The 14798-nt window shown below is 46.9% G+C and overlaps 1 protein-coding gene and 1 non-coding gene across 2 annotated transcripts; both read left to right on the top strand.

Annotated features, from left to right (window-relative positions):
• The first annotated feature begins 6554 nt into the window (after positions 1-6554).
• Positions 6555-10302, top strand: LOC121441683 (60S ribosomal protein L39). The gene is made up of 3 exons (XM_041642899.1): positions 6555-6709; positions 7855-7958; positions 10104-10302. The coding sequence occupies exons 1-3, from the start codon at positions 6707-6709 to the stop codon at positions 10150-10152; spliced, it is 156 nt and encodes a 51-aa protein (XP_041498833.1). The 5' UTR covers positions 6555-6706; the 3' UTR covers positions 10153-10302.
• On the top strand, positions 9287-9418 carry LOC121441716. Its single transcript, XR_005973496.1, has one exon. It is a non-coding gene; the product is annotated as a small nucleolar RNA SNORA69 (small nucleolar RNA).
• Positions 10303-14798: the final 4496 nt, after the last annotated feature.

The following is a 14798-nucleotide window of genomic DNA, read 5'->3' as shown; positions in this document are numbered from 1 at the left end:
AAAAAAAAAAACCAGTAGTAGCAGACAGGGCTGTGAATAAAGCTTGGTGATAGAGCAAGCAAGGCCTTGGCTTCACACTCCAGACTGCAATGGGAAAAGGGGAGTTGCCAGCAGAGTTGAATGCAAGAGAAGAGAAAACTCAATTAGGATACTTGAGAGCCACAGAATGTGGTGGCTTCTAGACTATTAATAGCCTGGCATTTGAAAGCCATTGGGTTGAGAATAGATTCAGTTTGCATTTATAGCTTTTTATAGAAGTCTATCATGAAATAAACCAGACAAATGGTGTTGATAAATGATCATTTTTAATATAAGGAACACTAAAATTTAGTATTTAGACGTCTAAGAGAAGGGAGAATAACCAATAATGTAGTTTTCTTGCAAAGGCAGCCAAAATAGAAGCGAAGGTAGAGGTCAGAGGAGCCTGCCTTGGGAAAAAGGCTACTCCCCAACCATCAGTAATGAGTTGGCAGCGCCTGCCTCCTCTCTAGCCGGTTAGCAAGCAGCTGAGTAAACGCAGGGCGGTTTTCCCGTCAGCACCTCCCTCCGGTCTTGCGTGGCCTGAGTCAAGGCCTCTTCCCCGCCCCTTCGAATTTCTCCCCCCCCCCCCCCCCCTCTCTCTCTCTCTCTCTCTCTCTCTCTCTCTCTATCTCTCTATTCACTTCCTATTCACTGTGTGCCAGTCACTAGGGACAAGGAAAGAAAACCAAGTCCTTGTCCTTGAGTAACTCAGCTACGTCAGTGACTAGAGACCAGTGGAACAAACAACTGGGGTTACAATGTGAGCGGGGCGGTGAGAGGAGAGATGATCTGGGAGTCTCCTGCCTGGAAGCTGCCAAGTGTGGCTGAGGAAACCCCCTAAACTGGATGGACCGGTTGAGAGCATGGCAGGGCCCAGCCCTCCTCCCTCTGAGCAGTTGTTTGGTGTTAGCAACCAGTGTTGTTTTCTCGAAGCTGCCTTTCTTTCACTTTCTACGCTGAAGATTGAGCCTGGTGATGGTGGGGGCGGGGCGCACAGGCCTTGAGTCACAGCACTCAGCGGACAAGTGGATTTCTGTGAGTTCAAGGCCAGCCTGAGTTCCAGGACAGCCTGGGGCCTGAACAGAGGCCCTATCTCAGCCCGGTCCGACCCCTCCCAAATAATAGTACCGCATCTTAGCCACAGGGCTGTTTCTCCAGCCCTAACTTTAATTTTTATTGTATTTATTTTGTGGAGCTGTTTACACATGGCATGGCATGTGTTGAGGTCAGAGGGCAACTTTTGGGGCTTTGGGGGATTGGTTCTCAGTTGTCAGATTTAGCCACTGAGCCATTTTACTGCCACACACACCCCTTTTTTTGTCAAACTTTAGTTTGTCCCCTTACTGTCCCTCTCCACCACTTTTATTTTTTTTATTTATTTATTGAGACAAAGTCTCTGTATACAGTCCTCGCCGTCCTGGAACTCTCTCTAGATCAGGCTCGCCTCGAACACACAGATTTGCCTGAATCTGCTTCCAGAGTACTGAGATTAAAGACATGTGCTGCCATGTCCTACCTTGCAGCCATAAAGCATAATTTCTTATTATTTATAATAATAAACTTATAGGAGCCAGGCATGATGGCTCATTGTCTATAATGCTGGTACTCAAGAGGCTGAGGCAGAAGGATTGCTGTAAATGTAAGGTCAACCTGAGCTATATAGTGAGTTTTAAAAAAGCCTGAACTACACTGTAAGACCCTGTCTCAAGGGGCTGGAGAGATGGCTCAGAGGTTGAGAGCACTTCCAGAGGTCCTGAGTTCAGCCATCTGTATAATGAGATCTGGTGCCCTCTTCTGGCCAGCAAAGCATACAGACAGACAGAACACTTAAAAAAAAAAAAAAGACCCTGTCTCAAAAAACCAACAAAAAAGAATAAACACATAAGAACTGGGCATGTCTCAATGGTAGAGTGCTTTTCCTAGCATGTATAAGACCCTGGGTTCCATCCTTACCCATACATGCACACATACAAATAAGTAAGCATGGGGAGTGTGGGTGGGGAGGAGGTGTCATTCCATCCAGGACTAGAGAAGCAGAGGCAAGTGTACCTCTGTAAGTTTGAGGCTACCCTGGTCTACAGAGCTAATTCCAGGACAGCCAGGGACACACAGAGAAACCCTAAAACTAACCCCCCCCCAAAAAAAAGTTCATTCCATTTTGGGTCTTTTTCTTCAGGCACAGATTTAATTTTTTATGGCTAATTGTTTTGAATTTGTATGGTGCTGGTGATTAAATCCAAACCCTCACCTGTGCTCAGCTCCTGGTTTCTTTGGAATTAAAGACAGAATGGAGAAGATTCAGAGGGCACCTGAGTCTTTTTTGATTGGTTGGTTGGTTTTGGTTTTTCTTTTTTTTTTTATTTATTCTGTATACAGTGTTCTGCCTGCATGAACTCGGGACCTCTGGAAGAGCAGCCAGTATTCTTAACCTCTGAGCCATCTCTCCAGTGCTGGTTTTGGTTTTTCTTTTTTTCTTTCTTTCTTTCTTTTTTTTTTTTTCCCGAGACAGGGTTTCTCTGTGGCTTTGGAGCCTGTCCTGGAACTATGGAACTAGCTCTTGTAGATCAGGCTGGACTCAAACTCACAGAGATCCGCCTGTCTCTGCCTCCCGAGTGCTGGGATTAAAGGTGTGCGCCACCACCACCCAGCCTGGCTTTGGTTTTTCAAGACAGGGTTTTTCTGTACAGCTCTGGCTATTCTGGAATTTGATTTGTAGATCAGGGTAGCCTCGAATTTAGAGATCCATTTGCCTCTGCTTTTTTCACAATTTCTGGGATTAAAAGTGTGGGCAACTAACTACACCCTGCTTGTTTGTTTCTGAAGCTCCAGGACCATTTAATTAGAATTTGAGAAGAAGCCATGCAACAGTGGCACACGCCTTTAATCTCAGCATTTGAAAGGCAGAGACAGGTGGATCTCTGTGAGTTCGAGGCCAGCCTGGTCTACAGAGTGAGTGCCAGGACAGGCTCCAAAAGCTTCAAAGAAACCTATCTCAGAGCCGGGTGATGGTGGCACATGCCTTTAATCCCAGCACTCGGGAGGCAGAGGCAGGAGGATCTCTGTGAATTTGAGACCAGCCTGATCTACAAAGCTAGCTCCAGGACAGGCTCCAAAGCCACAGAGAAACCCTGTCTCGAAAAACAAAACAAAAAAAAAAAAAAGAAAGAAAGAAAGAAAGAAAGAAAGAAAGAAAGAAAGAAAAGAAAAAGAATTTGAGAAGAAACACACACACATAGCAAGCTGTAAAGTTTGACAGCTGCTAAGAAAAGATAGAGATTTAGTTACGTCTGTAGACAGGGTCCCACTTTATTGCCCTGGCCGGCCTGGAATTTGCTATGTATCCCAGGTTGGTTTCAAATCATAGGACTCTTCCTGCTTCAGCCTCCTTATTGCTGTGACTTTGGCCCTACTATGGACCTATGTTCTTCTATTCTTTTTCTTTTCTCTTTTGTTATTCTTTTGCAAACGGGAAAAGAAGAGCAAGAATCTCTTTGCTAAGCCTTCCTCTGGCATTGTTTAGAAACTTAGAGATAAGATTTGCCTATTACATCATCGTGACAGAGTCGATCCCTGTGCAAAGTCGATACTTTGTACTTGATGCCAGGTGCTGGAGGCACACGCCTTTCCTCTCAGCACTTGGGAGGCAGAGACAGGCGGATCTCTGTGAGTCTACACAGTTCCAGGACAGGCTTCAAAGCTACAGAGAAACCCTGTCTCAAGAAACAACAAAAGCTAACTGATAGTGACTGTATAGGTGGCACCACTTGTGTGTTGAGTGTTGCTTTGCAGAAACTATCACCTCCATGGGTCTGAGCCTTTGCTCTTTCTGTGTCGGCGCTGATAATGCATGCAGCACCGAACACTCCATGAGCTGTCTCGCATTGCTTTTGGCCATGACAAGCTAGCTGCTCCGCTGGGAGAATTGAAGCTAAAGGAACTAGGAGAAACTTCAGAGCTGAAGGCAGTGTGTGCTGGGTATTGGTGAGGTAGTGAAGGATGGCTTGGATGTTTATGAAGTTCTCAGGCCTTGCACGTCAAGAACTGGTCCCCTTCCCCAGAAGACATATACAAGGCAGTTTTGAGAATAACTTAGCACTGATAAAAGGAATCTTTAACTTTTTATGATAACCACAGATAGTAAGTATCTTTACTTTTCAGTTTTGTTATACAGTAATATTTCTTAAAATAAGGTCTTATATATAACCTAGGCTGGCTCACAGCTCACCATCCTCCTGCCTCTGCCTCTTGAGCATCATAGGTATACACACCTATGCCCAACTTGTTTTATTTACATACATGTGTGGAGGTTCATGCTTTCCACCTTTTTGAGGCAGGACTTCTCTTGTTTCTGTTGCTGTGTTGAGTGCTCCAGGCTAGCTGGCCCTCAATCTTCCAGGTGTCCCTGCTGGAGGGATGTTCAGGGTTACGTATTCAGATCACTGCATCCAAGGGTTTTTTTGTTTTTCTTTTTTTTTTTTTTTTTTTTGCTTTTTCAAGACAGGGTTTCTTTTGAAAGACCCCCACAGTATAGACAAACAGCTAAGCAGCAGCAATGCCAGGCTTAAACTTTGGAGCAACGCAAGTAACATTAGAGCAGGGAAGTTCGACTTGAGAACAAGGGCGGAGAAGCCAGGCAAGATATCTGCGGTCAGCCGGTCAGCCATCTGGCCCCAAGCGATAAGGAACCCGCAGCTGGCCTGCTCTAATGAGAACCTCCCGTTTGCTTAAGGAAACAGGATGCCTATAGTCAGCACATGTGCCCAACTTAGAATATCAGTAATTCACAGAAGAGACAACTCCCCCTATGAAAGATCCCAGCTTGGCTGCTGTAACGTCATTTCACAAAGCTTTTGATGAACGACTGTAAGTGCAGAGTAAGGTCAGGGTCCCTGGCTGCAAAACAGGATATTTATATCCATAGATTCGGGCAGGGCATCAATTAACAGGATATCTGTTCCCATACATCTGTGCTGGGAGAGGAAAAACCACCTGTGCCCCTTGCCCCATTCCAACTGACCACTAACGATGCATTTGCTTCTGTAATCTGCTTCTGCTGCCCTCTTTCCTATAAAAAGACCTTCCCCCAGTCTGCAGGCGCGCTTTGTCTTTCGAGAGACTAAGTCGCCCCAGGTACCTGTGTACTGAATAAAGCCTCTTGCTGTTTGCATCCGAAGAGTGATCTCGCTGTTCCTTGGGAGGGTCTCCTTAGCCTGAAAGACTGCCCACCACTGGGGTCTTTCACTTTGTAGCTTTGAAGCCTGTCCTGGAACTCTCTCTATAGATCAGGCTGGCCTCAAACTCAGAGATCTGCCTACCTTTGCCTCCCAAGTGCTGGGATTAAAGGTGTGGGCCCGGCCAACTTTCTTTTCTTTGAGACAGGTCTCTATTCTGAAAGTCTTGTGAGAAGACTACCAGGAGATGAAAGCCGTTTAGTGACCCCAGAGCTTACTCGTGTGATTCAGTCCCAATTTCCCTCGCTCTACCACCTGGCCTGGCCTGCGAAATATACACTCGGGAAAATCTTCCCAACACCGAAATGTGGAGTCCTCTGAACCTCATTATTTCTCTTAAGTAGTCTTGGCTGTCCAGGAGTTGGCTGTGTATACCCAGGCTGGCCTTGAACTCACAGAGACACTCCTGCTTTTTGCCTCCCTCGTGCTAGGTTAAAGGTGTTGGCCACCGTGGCCCGTGCTTTCGCGTTTCAGGACTGAGTTGTTAAGGTTGCATGGCTAATATTTTTCTTTCTTTTTTTTAAAAAAAATTATTTAGTTTTATTGAGTGCTCTGCATGTACACCTGCGTGCCGGGAGAGGACATCAGATACCGTTGTAGATGATCATGAGCCGCCACGTGGGTGCTGAGAATTGAACTCAGGACTTCTGGAAGAGCAGCCAGTGTTCATAACCGCTGAGCCATCTCTCCAGCCCTATGGTTAGTGTGGTTAGTGCTTTTATCCACTAACCATTTCCCTGGCCCCCGTATATGTCTTTATTCAATTAAATTCTTTTTTTTTTAAGTTCTTCTGGTTGTGTCAGTGTGCTTCTACATAGGGGATATGTAGACGTAAATCGTGAATGCAGGCGCCTGTGAAAGCCAAAGGCATCTTTTTCCCTGGAGCTGGAGTTACAGGCGCCCGGGAGGCGCCAGACACGGGTGCTGGGAACGAATTTACAAAACCGCGGAGCGATCACTCCCTCCCTCTTCCCATATGCCCGCCGCCCATATCCATAAAAGGCGCACACCCAAGCCCCGCCCCTCGCGTTAAGCTTCCTCCCAAAGAAGGGCGGAAGTAGCGGCGCTCGAAAGTGACGGCAGCCCTTTCTCCGCCCTCCTCAGTGTTGGCCTCGCCCACTTCGTTTCCCGAATTTTGCTAAAGGCTTTTACTTCGGCACCTCTTAAAGGCCACCTACCCCCGCCACGAAAGAAGTGCCCCCAGGACCCTGACGGTGGCCTAGGAGAACACAGCCACTGAAGCGGAGGCCTGAGAATTATGTTTCGTGTAATTCCCGCGCGCGTTCTCAAGGCCCCATGGGAGCGCGGAGGCGGGGAAAGATGAGACGCGTGGCGTCACCGCTTAGCTAAGCTCCACCTCTAGCTGCGTCTTCTAATCGCGTTTTTCCGGTCGGAGCCTTCTCTTCGCCTTTCCTTCGCCATCGTGTGCCGCCTGCCCGCCTAGCCTTCTCGCCATGGTAAGATTATCGGCTGCCATCCCCATTCTAGGCAGCTTCCCTGAGACCGCAGGCTGCCATGACTTTAAGATGGGATTGCACAGCATCGAGGGGCGGGTGCATTTTCAGCTTTGGGAGCTTTTTTTGTGGGAGTTAGTTTGGCCATTGCTCGGATCGCGGACGCATCATAAAATTAGCAAGCCCATTTCTCCCCACAGTGTCGGGCTGTTCATCGTGCAGTCTGGCGAGCAGTTCAGTGTTCTTGCTTCGCTTAGCTTCGAGCCGACGATTCTGGGCAAAAGGAGAGGGTTGATTGCGGCTGATTGAACGCTACTAGCCTTGTCTTGGCGTGCACAGAGAGCACAGGTCAGAGTGGGGGCTTGCACAGGCAGCTGTCCGCAGTAAGGGTTAATGGGACTTAACGAGAGCCTTCGGAAGCTCTGCATCACTCCGTGGAAGCGTCTGCTAACAGCACACCAGTCGTTGCCTACTGATAAATTGTTTATTGGCGTTTCGGTTCAAAGTGGGATTCGTAGCTGCATTTATTCAGGAAAATCTAGAACTTTTACAGTGGTTCAGGAGAAGTGCACACTGCCTTTTGAAAGTAGAGAATATTGTTTTCAAAAGTAGAGCGCCTAGACTTACTGATTTAAATGATTGGGCGGGATTGACCCAACGTCATTTTAGTTGCAGTAAATTAGTTCCCCCTACCTTAGCTAGTCTATGTTTGTCGTCTGAAGCACAGCAGGATAAACAGTAAATTAGCATGGTTTTCGAGCATGGACTTAAAACCCGGCGCTGTAGCTGGGCGATGGTGGCGCACAACTTTAATCCCAGCGTTTGGGAGGCAGAGGTAGGCGGATCTCTATGAGTTCGAGGCCAGTGAGTTCCAGAACAGGCTCCAAAGCTACAGAGAAGCCCAGTCTCGAAAAATCAAAAAAAAAAAAACCTGACTCTGTAATTAATCAGTCTTGATCTAAGGCAATTGAGTTTAAGCCGTGGACTCTGACTTGAGGGGAATAATGAGGTTCAGAGGACTCCACAGTTCGGTGTTGGGGAGATTTCCCCGGGTGTATATTTTTCGCAGGCCAGGTGGTAGAGCGAGGGAAATTGGGACTGAATCACACGAGTAAGCTCTGGGGTCACTAAACTGTATCTCCTCGTAGTCTTCTCACAAGACTTTCAGAATCAAGCGATTCCTGGCTAAGAAACAAAAGCAAAATCGTCCTATTCCTCAGTGGATTCGGATGAAAACTGGCAACAAAATCAGGTAAAGCCCCTACTGCCCTGCTTGCGGGTCTCCAGCTCTTACATGATTTGGGGTGTGTGGATTCGTAGTTGGAAGATAACACGCTGGGACCCCTGTTCTCTGCTTACCATGCTGCGGCTCCTTTTGTGTGTGTGTGGGGGGGGGAGTGCACTGTTAGAATTTACAAAAAGTGGCACACGAGAGAAAGATGCTCTGAGTGCACACAGGTGGTGCTCTTAGTGGCTACAGGCTGAAGACACGAATTCCAAGGTCGGGCCAATACAGACCTGAATACTAAGGTGCACGTGGCTGGGGCCGGCTTTCAGGAATCACTTTTCCATTCACGTGGATCCTGGTAATCCAACTTAGGTCATTGGGCTCCAAGGAAGTGGCTTTGCCTACTTAACCTCATAGAGAGCTCCAGAAATCCCTCCCACAAACCTTTTGTAAATGTTTTGTTGGTTTCTACAGTCACAGCTAGGCTTTGGGGGCAGGTTTTTCTCAGTTCCTTGCTAATTTCCCTATGAAAGCTTGAGGAGATTGACTTTCCTGGTGGGAATCTTTGAATTGGCAGCTTCAGAAGAACTTCAGAAGCAAGGGAAGTGCCTTACTTAGTGAGTTCAGTCTGAAGCCTTGGAGGGAGGAAAAATAGGCATGCGAAGTCCTGACAGTTTGTCAGGCAGCCAGCAACAGTTCGGACAGTTCATGTGTATTTCTTTAATCATTTGTGTGGGGGATGCATGCCGGCATGTGGTCAGAGGCTGGTTTGTGGGAGTTGGTCCTCTTTGACCACGTGGGTTCTAGCGACTGAATTTAGTTCTTCAACCTTGATAGTGAGCACTTTTCCAAGCTGTCTCGCCTGGCTACTGGTTTGGTGGGTTGTGCTCAGACAGGGTCTCCATAGTCCAGACTGCCTGTGGTTCTGCTAAATTGAGGGTTTATATTCTCAGTTAATTTAGCCACTTGAACTTGGAAGTCAGCTCCCCACTCTGGCCTTACACTCTAGTTAATAGATATCTTCTATCTACTGGTATGGTAGGTGCTGCCTTTTTCAAGTGCTGAGATTACAGGTGTGAGCCAACACATACTGTAAATGCATGAGCCTGTTTCCTGGAGCCCTGGCTGATGAGAGTAGGGACTGCTAGTTGATATGTGGGTTAGCTATATGTCCTAGAGTTGTGAATGGTGTTTTGCTGGGTGGATTATATACCCTAACCCACAGAGTTCTCTATTTCTGGCTCACGTTTATGGATGGTATGGGTTTGAGTGAGGGCCACCTGCATGCTCTACTCAGCAAGTTCTCTGTATGGGACTGTAACCCCCAGCCCCTCTCCCAGCTTTGACCATTTAAAGCAGGTCGCAATTGCAGTGCTTCATCTTGTGGGAGTGCTGCCATTATCCTGCTGAAAGAAAAGCTGTGCTGACTGTTGCTGATTTTACCTTACTGGGAGCAAAATCGTGACACGTTGGCACGAACAGCAAATTATGTGCAATTTGGGAGGTGCTTTCTCTTACCTGAATGAGTTCTTGGGGTGAATTCTGGCTGCCAGGTTTGCATGGTAGCCGCCTTTCCCCAAGGAGCATCTTGTTGCCCTTTGCAGGAGCCTTTGTGTATGGTCCATAGGAAGGGGTTCAACTGTCTGCATCTACCCTTACTTATCTGACCCTGCACCGCAGTGTGGGTATTAGACCTGGCGTTTCCCCAGTGCTTGGTTTAAGGCAGGGTCTCAGTAGATTGCCTGCCCTTGCACTCAGCTGTCCAACCCATATGGGCTTTGGATTTTCAACCCTCCTACCTCGGCATCTAGAAAGAAGGTAGGGTTGGCAAAGCTTGTTCTGCTTTGAATCTTCTTGGTTTGACTTGACGGTTTTTGTAGTCCAGGCTGGAATTAAAGGGGTGTCGCCACTGTGTCCTGCCCCCCTTTTTTTAAACTGGGTTGCCCCAGCCCGTTCTTGACATGTTGACTAAACCCAGGGCCCTGCACTCGTGTAACATTTATTTTGGAGATGGTCTTGGCTATGTAGGCCTGGCTGGCCTGGAACTCTCTCTAGGAAGCTCCTTATTAAATTATCCTATTACCTAAAAGGCCAAATCTGCTAAAAAAAAAAATGAGCGGCTATATTATGACCGCACCACCTTGTAACTTGTGTCTTCATTCTCTGCAGGTACAACTCCAAGAGAAGACACTGGAGGAGAACGAAGCTGGGTCTGTAAGGAGTCAACAATGAATGGCAAAACAATTAATGATGAATCGTGATCCTTGATGAGTGTTAGAAGATGAAGTTCAACATTTTCAATCTGGAGACTTGATCATGTTTAAGTTGGGAGTGGTTTCTCCAGTAATAAAATGTAGAAACTTTTGAACTGCTGTTCTGGTTTGTAGAGTTCTGAATTTCCCTTTCCCCTGCCAGACCTAATAAGATAAGCTTCTGCGGTGCACGTGGAGAGTTGTTCCCCTGGGAGCTAGAGAGGCTGAGGACTGATACTCTTGCAGGAGTCCTGGATCTGGAGCCTAGCACCCGCAGCTCACACTGTTATATTACACCAGCTTCAGGGTGAGCCCCTCTGGGCGCTGCTGACTTGACGCGTATGTAGGCAAGTAACTAAAGTAACTTTGCACATAAGTTACCGAGCACCTTGGTTAAGATTGTGACTGTTCACACATGTATGTCCCATAGTGCGGAGGTAGGTCAGAGGATAACTTTACAGTTGTCTTTAACTTGTAAGTATGTTCCAGGTTTTGGATTCAGGTAGCCAGGTTTGTGTAGCAGGGGCTTTACCAACAGCCATCTCAATAGGCCCCCACTTGTATGTAGTATGCTTTACTTACTTAGGCTTGAGATGGAGCCCAGGGTCTCACATACCAGATACTTACATGGCATTACGATTCACAACAGTACAATTAGTTATGAAGTAGCAATGAAAGTAATTTTATTGTTGGGGATCATGTGAATTGTGTTAAGAGGTTCATACCATTAGGGAGGTTAAGTACCGCTGCTCTGTAGGCCTTCTCTTTTAATATTAGATTTATGCATGAATGTACTACAAATGGTTGCGAGTCACATTGTGGGTGCAGAGAGTTGAAACCAAGTCCCTGTAAGAAATAGTTAATGCTCACTGCTGAGCCATCTCTTCCAGATCCTGTCGGCTAATTTTTGGTGCTTGATAGGGATCCTAGAAGCTGCTAAGTGGTGGGATCACAGGTCCACAAGCCTTTCTTTAGTCAGGGTCTCTAACTGCTTCTGCCTTTCAAGTGCCAATCCCAGGCTTCTGCATTTATAAGCATTTGAAAGCCATGGAAAGGATATTTGAAAATTCAAATTTGTGTGTCTAAAATCATTTGAATTTACATTTATTTGAAGGTGTGTAGTATATGGGGGTCCAAACAACTTGAAGTGAGTTTTCTACCCTGTGGATACCAGAGGTCCAACTTAGGACAGCAGGCCAGTTCTGAGCCCCTTAAGTGTATCTATCTGAAGGGTAGATTGGCCAGCAAAGTGTGAGGTTTTTATAAATGAACCAACCTCTGCTCGGTTCAAGTTCATGTTTGCTTAGAGGTGCTTATTCTTAACATTGCCTGACTTACACAGCTGCTAGTAAAATACCTGGTGGTTGTGGTGGCAGTGTTTTTGGTGGGGATTATTTTGTTTTTTTTTATCCCAGGGTCATCTTGAACTCCTGAAGCAACCCAGAGACCTAGAAACTCCAGATCTTTGGCTCATGTCTCTCTTAACTCCATCAACATGGGGCTAGGGTGTAGATAGAACACTGGCCTAGCATGTGTGTAGTCCTGGGTTCTCTCTAGCACAGCAAAAATAATCCTCAAGGCTGTCATGGATGGCAGTTCTTTTAAATCCACAGCAGAGTGACTTGATAGAATTATGGTAGTCGCATGAAAAAAATTTAAGCAATCTGATGTATGTAAATTTTCAGGGTTAGAGAGATGGCTCATTGCTTAAGAACACTTTGCTATTTTTTTTTAATATTTATTATGTATACAATATTCTGTCTGTGTGTATGACAGCAGGCCAGAAGAGGGTACCAGACCTCATTCCAGATGGTTGTGAGCCACCATGTGGTTTCCGGGAATTGAACTCAGGACCTTTGGAAGAGCAGGCAGTGCTCTTAACCTCTGAGCCATCTCTCCAGCCCCCGCTTAAGAACACTTTGAAGGACCAGTTTGGCTCCCAGCACCCACATCAGGTGCCACACAACCACCTGTAACTAGCTCTAGAGGATCCAGTGACCCCAGCCTTTCTGGGTACCTGCAAGTTATGTGCAGACACACAAATAGATAATTTAAAGATAATACGCATTATTTATAGCTAGGTATAGTGGTACATGCCTTTAAGCTCAGCATTCCAGATACATGTGTGTGTCCAATTCAAGACCAGCCTATAAAGATCTGCCTCTACATAGTCATTTCCAGGACAGCCAGCACTACATAGATCCTTTTTCAAAAAAAAAAGCAAAACAAAACTAATAATCACTATTTAAAAATTTTTTTCAGTGGAAGTTGGGATAGCATCCTAACAACCTGGGAGGCTAAGTGACAAGGCCAGCCTTCTCTTGGGACCTTGAATAGGTAGGCTAATAGAAATGGAAGGTGATAGGGCGGTACAATACCGCCTATCCATTGACCTGGAAAAGGCAGCTGCAGAATAGTAATTGAGAGTTAACTGTGGGTTCAAAACCAGCAGAAAGCCACAGTGGAACAGTGCAAACTGGAGCCTCGCCTGCAGGAGGCAGAAAGCTGCTCAAAAGTGCTAGCTTTAGCTGTAGGAGTTTTGCTTATCACGACAGGGTTTCTCTGTGTAGGCCAGGCTGGCCTCAAACTCAGAGATCTGCCTGGCTCTGACTTCCCAGTGCTGGGATTAAAGGTGTGTGTCACCACCACCTAGCAGGAAATTTTTTTCTAATGGTCTTACTGTGCAGCACTGGCTGGCTTGGAACTCTGTAGATCAGGATGACCTCAAGCTTCAAGATTTACCTGCCTCTGCCTTTAGAGTGCTGGAAGTGTGTCACCACACCCAATGGGTTGTAGAACGTCAGGGAGGGAGCAAGGGGAAAACGTAGTAGTGTTTTAATTCCCTCCCCAAGCAGGATATGCTACATGCTGGATACAGTATAACAACCCATACAGAGATTGTGGGAAGCGGGGTGCTGTGATGGGAGCCAGTTCAAGAAATGAGAAGGTGCCGGGCGGTGGTGGCGCACGCCTTTAATCCCAGCACTCGGGAGGCAGAGGCAGGCGGATCTCTGTGAGTTCGAGACCAGCCTGGTCTACAGAGCTGGTTCCAGGACAGGCTCCAAAGCCACAGAGAAACCCTGTCTCGAAAAACAAAAACAAACAAAAAAACAAAAAAAAAAAAAAAAAAAAGAAATGAGAAGGTGCTGGGCCCTTTCTGTTCCAGGGTTCTAACCCAAAGAAGGCAGGGTGACATGAAAAAAATTCCTGGGTCTTGAAAACTGGGCTAGGGTCTCAGCTCCCTCTTTGAACTGGTTGTGGAAATTTGCCCTCAGGAAACAGAATCCCCTGGGTGTGGTGCCTCGCGGCTGTGCTCCAAACACCACCTGAGAGGCTGAGTTAGGGTTGCCAGCAGCTCAAGGGCAGCCTGCTCTAGAAAGTAAGGGCCAGGTCAGTGGGGAGTGGTTGCTCCAGCATGTGAGTGAAGCCTTGGCTTCAGTCGCCAGCACCACAGAAAGCAGGAGTGGTGGTGCACATCTGTAGTCCCAGCACTTGGGAGGCAGAAGCAGGAAAATCAGAAGTTCAAGGCCAGCCTGAACTACAGAATGAACAGGTTGGTAAAATTTTTCTACAAATCTATGTAGAAGACCAATTCTTTTATTAAAACAATTAAAAATGAAGTTATATGTATGTGTGTGTGTGTGCACTATGCATTCCTGGTGAACTCAAGAGACCCAAAAGGAGTGTCAGATCCCCAGAAACTGGAGTTAAAGGTGGGTGTGAGCTGCCTGATGGGGCTGGGAGCTGAACTCAGATACTCTGTAAAAGCACCAAGAACTTAGTCAGTGAGCCACTCGAGTGCCTACTTTTATTTTTAACTCTGCATATGTGTGTGTTTCTGCGAAAGTGAGTGTGGTGTTCAAGGGTAACAGAAGAGGTTAGGCCCAGTGATGGCGCACGCCTTTAATCCCAGCACTGGGGCTGCAGAGGCAGGCGGATCTCTTGAGTTCAAAGCCAGCCTGGTCTACAGAGTAAGAGTAAGTTCCAGGACAGCCAGGGCTACATAGAGAAACCCTTCTTGGATGACATTCTCTTCAGGAATGGTTATCTAACAAGCATCAAGCCCCTAGCTACGCAATAGTGGAATAGTAGGGAAGCAGCCTCAAGTGTGATCTGCAAGGGTACCCCACTCAGGACTGCAGGGCTCTGTTTGGGTCTAGGGAAATGAAGTAGTCAACCAAGAAAATTAAACACAGCCCATGAGGAGTGATTTTTGTCCCTGTGGACTTTTTTTTTGTTGTTTTGTTTTGTTTTGTTTTGAGACAGGGTTTCTCTGTGGCTTTGGAGCCTGTCCTGGAACTAGCTCTGTAGACCAGACTGGTCTCAAACTCGCAGAGATCCGCCTTCCTCTTTAAAGGCATGCGCCACCATCGCCCGGCTCCCTGGGGACTTTTGACAATGTCTGGAGACAGTTCTGGTTGTAACTATGAGGGCAGTTGCCACTAAAAGTGTCCAGCAGGAATGCTTTTGAACATGCTATGGCTTGCAGGGGTCAGTCCCCAGCAACAGAATTATCCTGCCCCAAATACCAACAACAATGCCAGTGCTGAGAAAGGCTAGTCCCACAGCCCTACCCTGCCAGCCAGAGTGAGCTCTGCCAGACAACTCTCAC

Source organism: Microtus oregoni, unplaced genomic scaffold (genome assembly GCF_018167655.1).
Source record: "Microtus oregoni isolate MIOR12 unplaced genomic scaffold, Mior012 000080F_ref0000499, whole genome shotgun sequence".
NCBI classification, from domain to species: domain Eukaryota; kingdom Metazoa; phylum Chordata; class Mammalia; order Rodentia; family Cricetidae; genus Microtus; species Microtus oregoni.
Note: the sequence above shows the minus strand (reverse complement) of the source record. Positions and strands in the feature narration are given on the sequence as shown.

Coding starts and splice junctions, on each gene's coding strand:
- LOC121441683 (XM_041642899.1), top strand. Junction 7,959..10,103: donor AAAACTGGCAACAAAATCAG/GTAAAGCCCCTA, acceptor CATTCTCTGCAG/GTACAACTCCAAGAGAAGAC.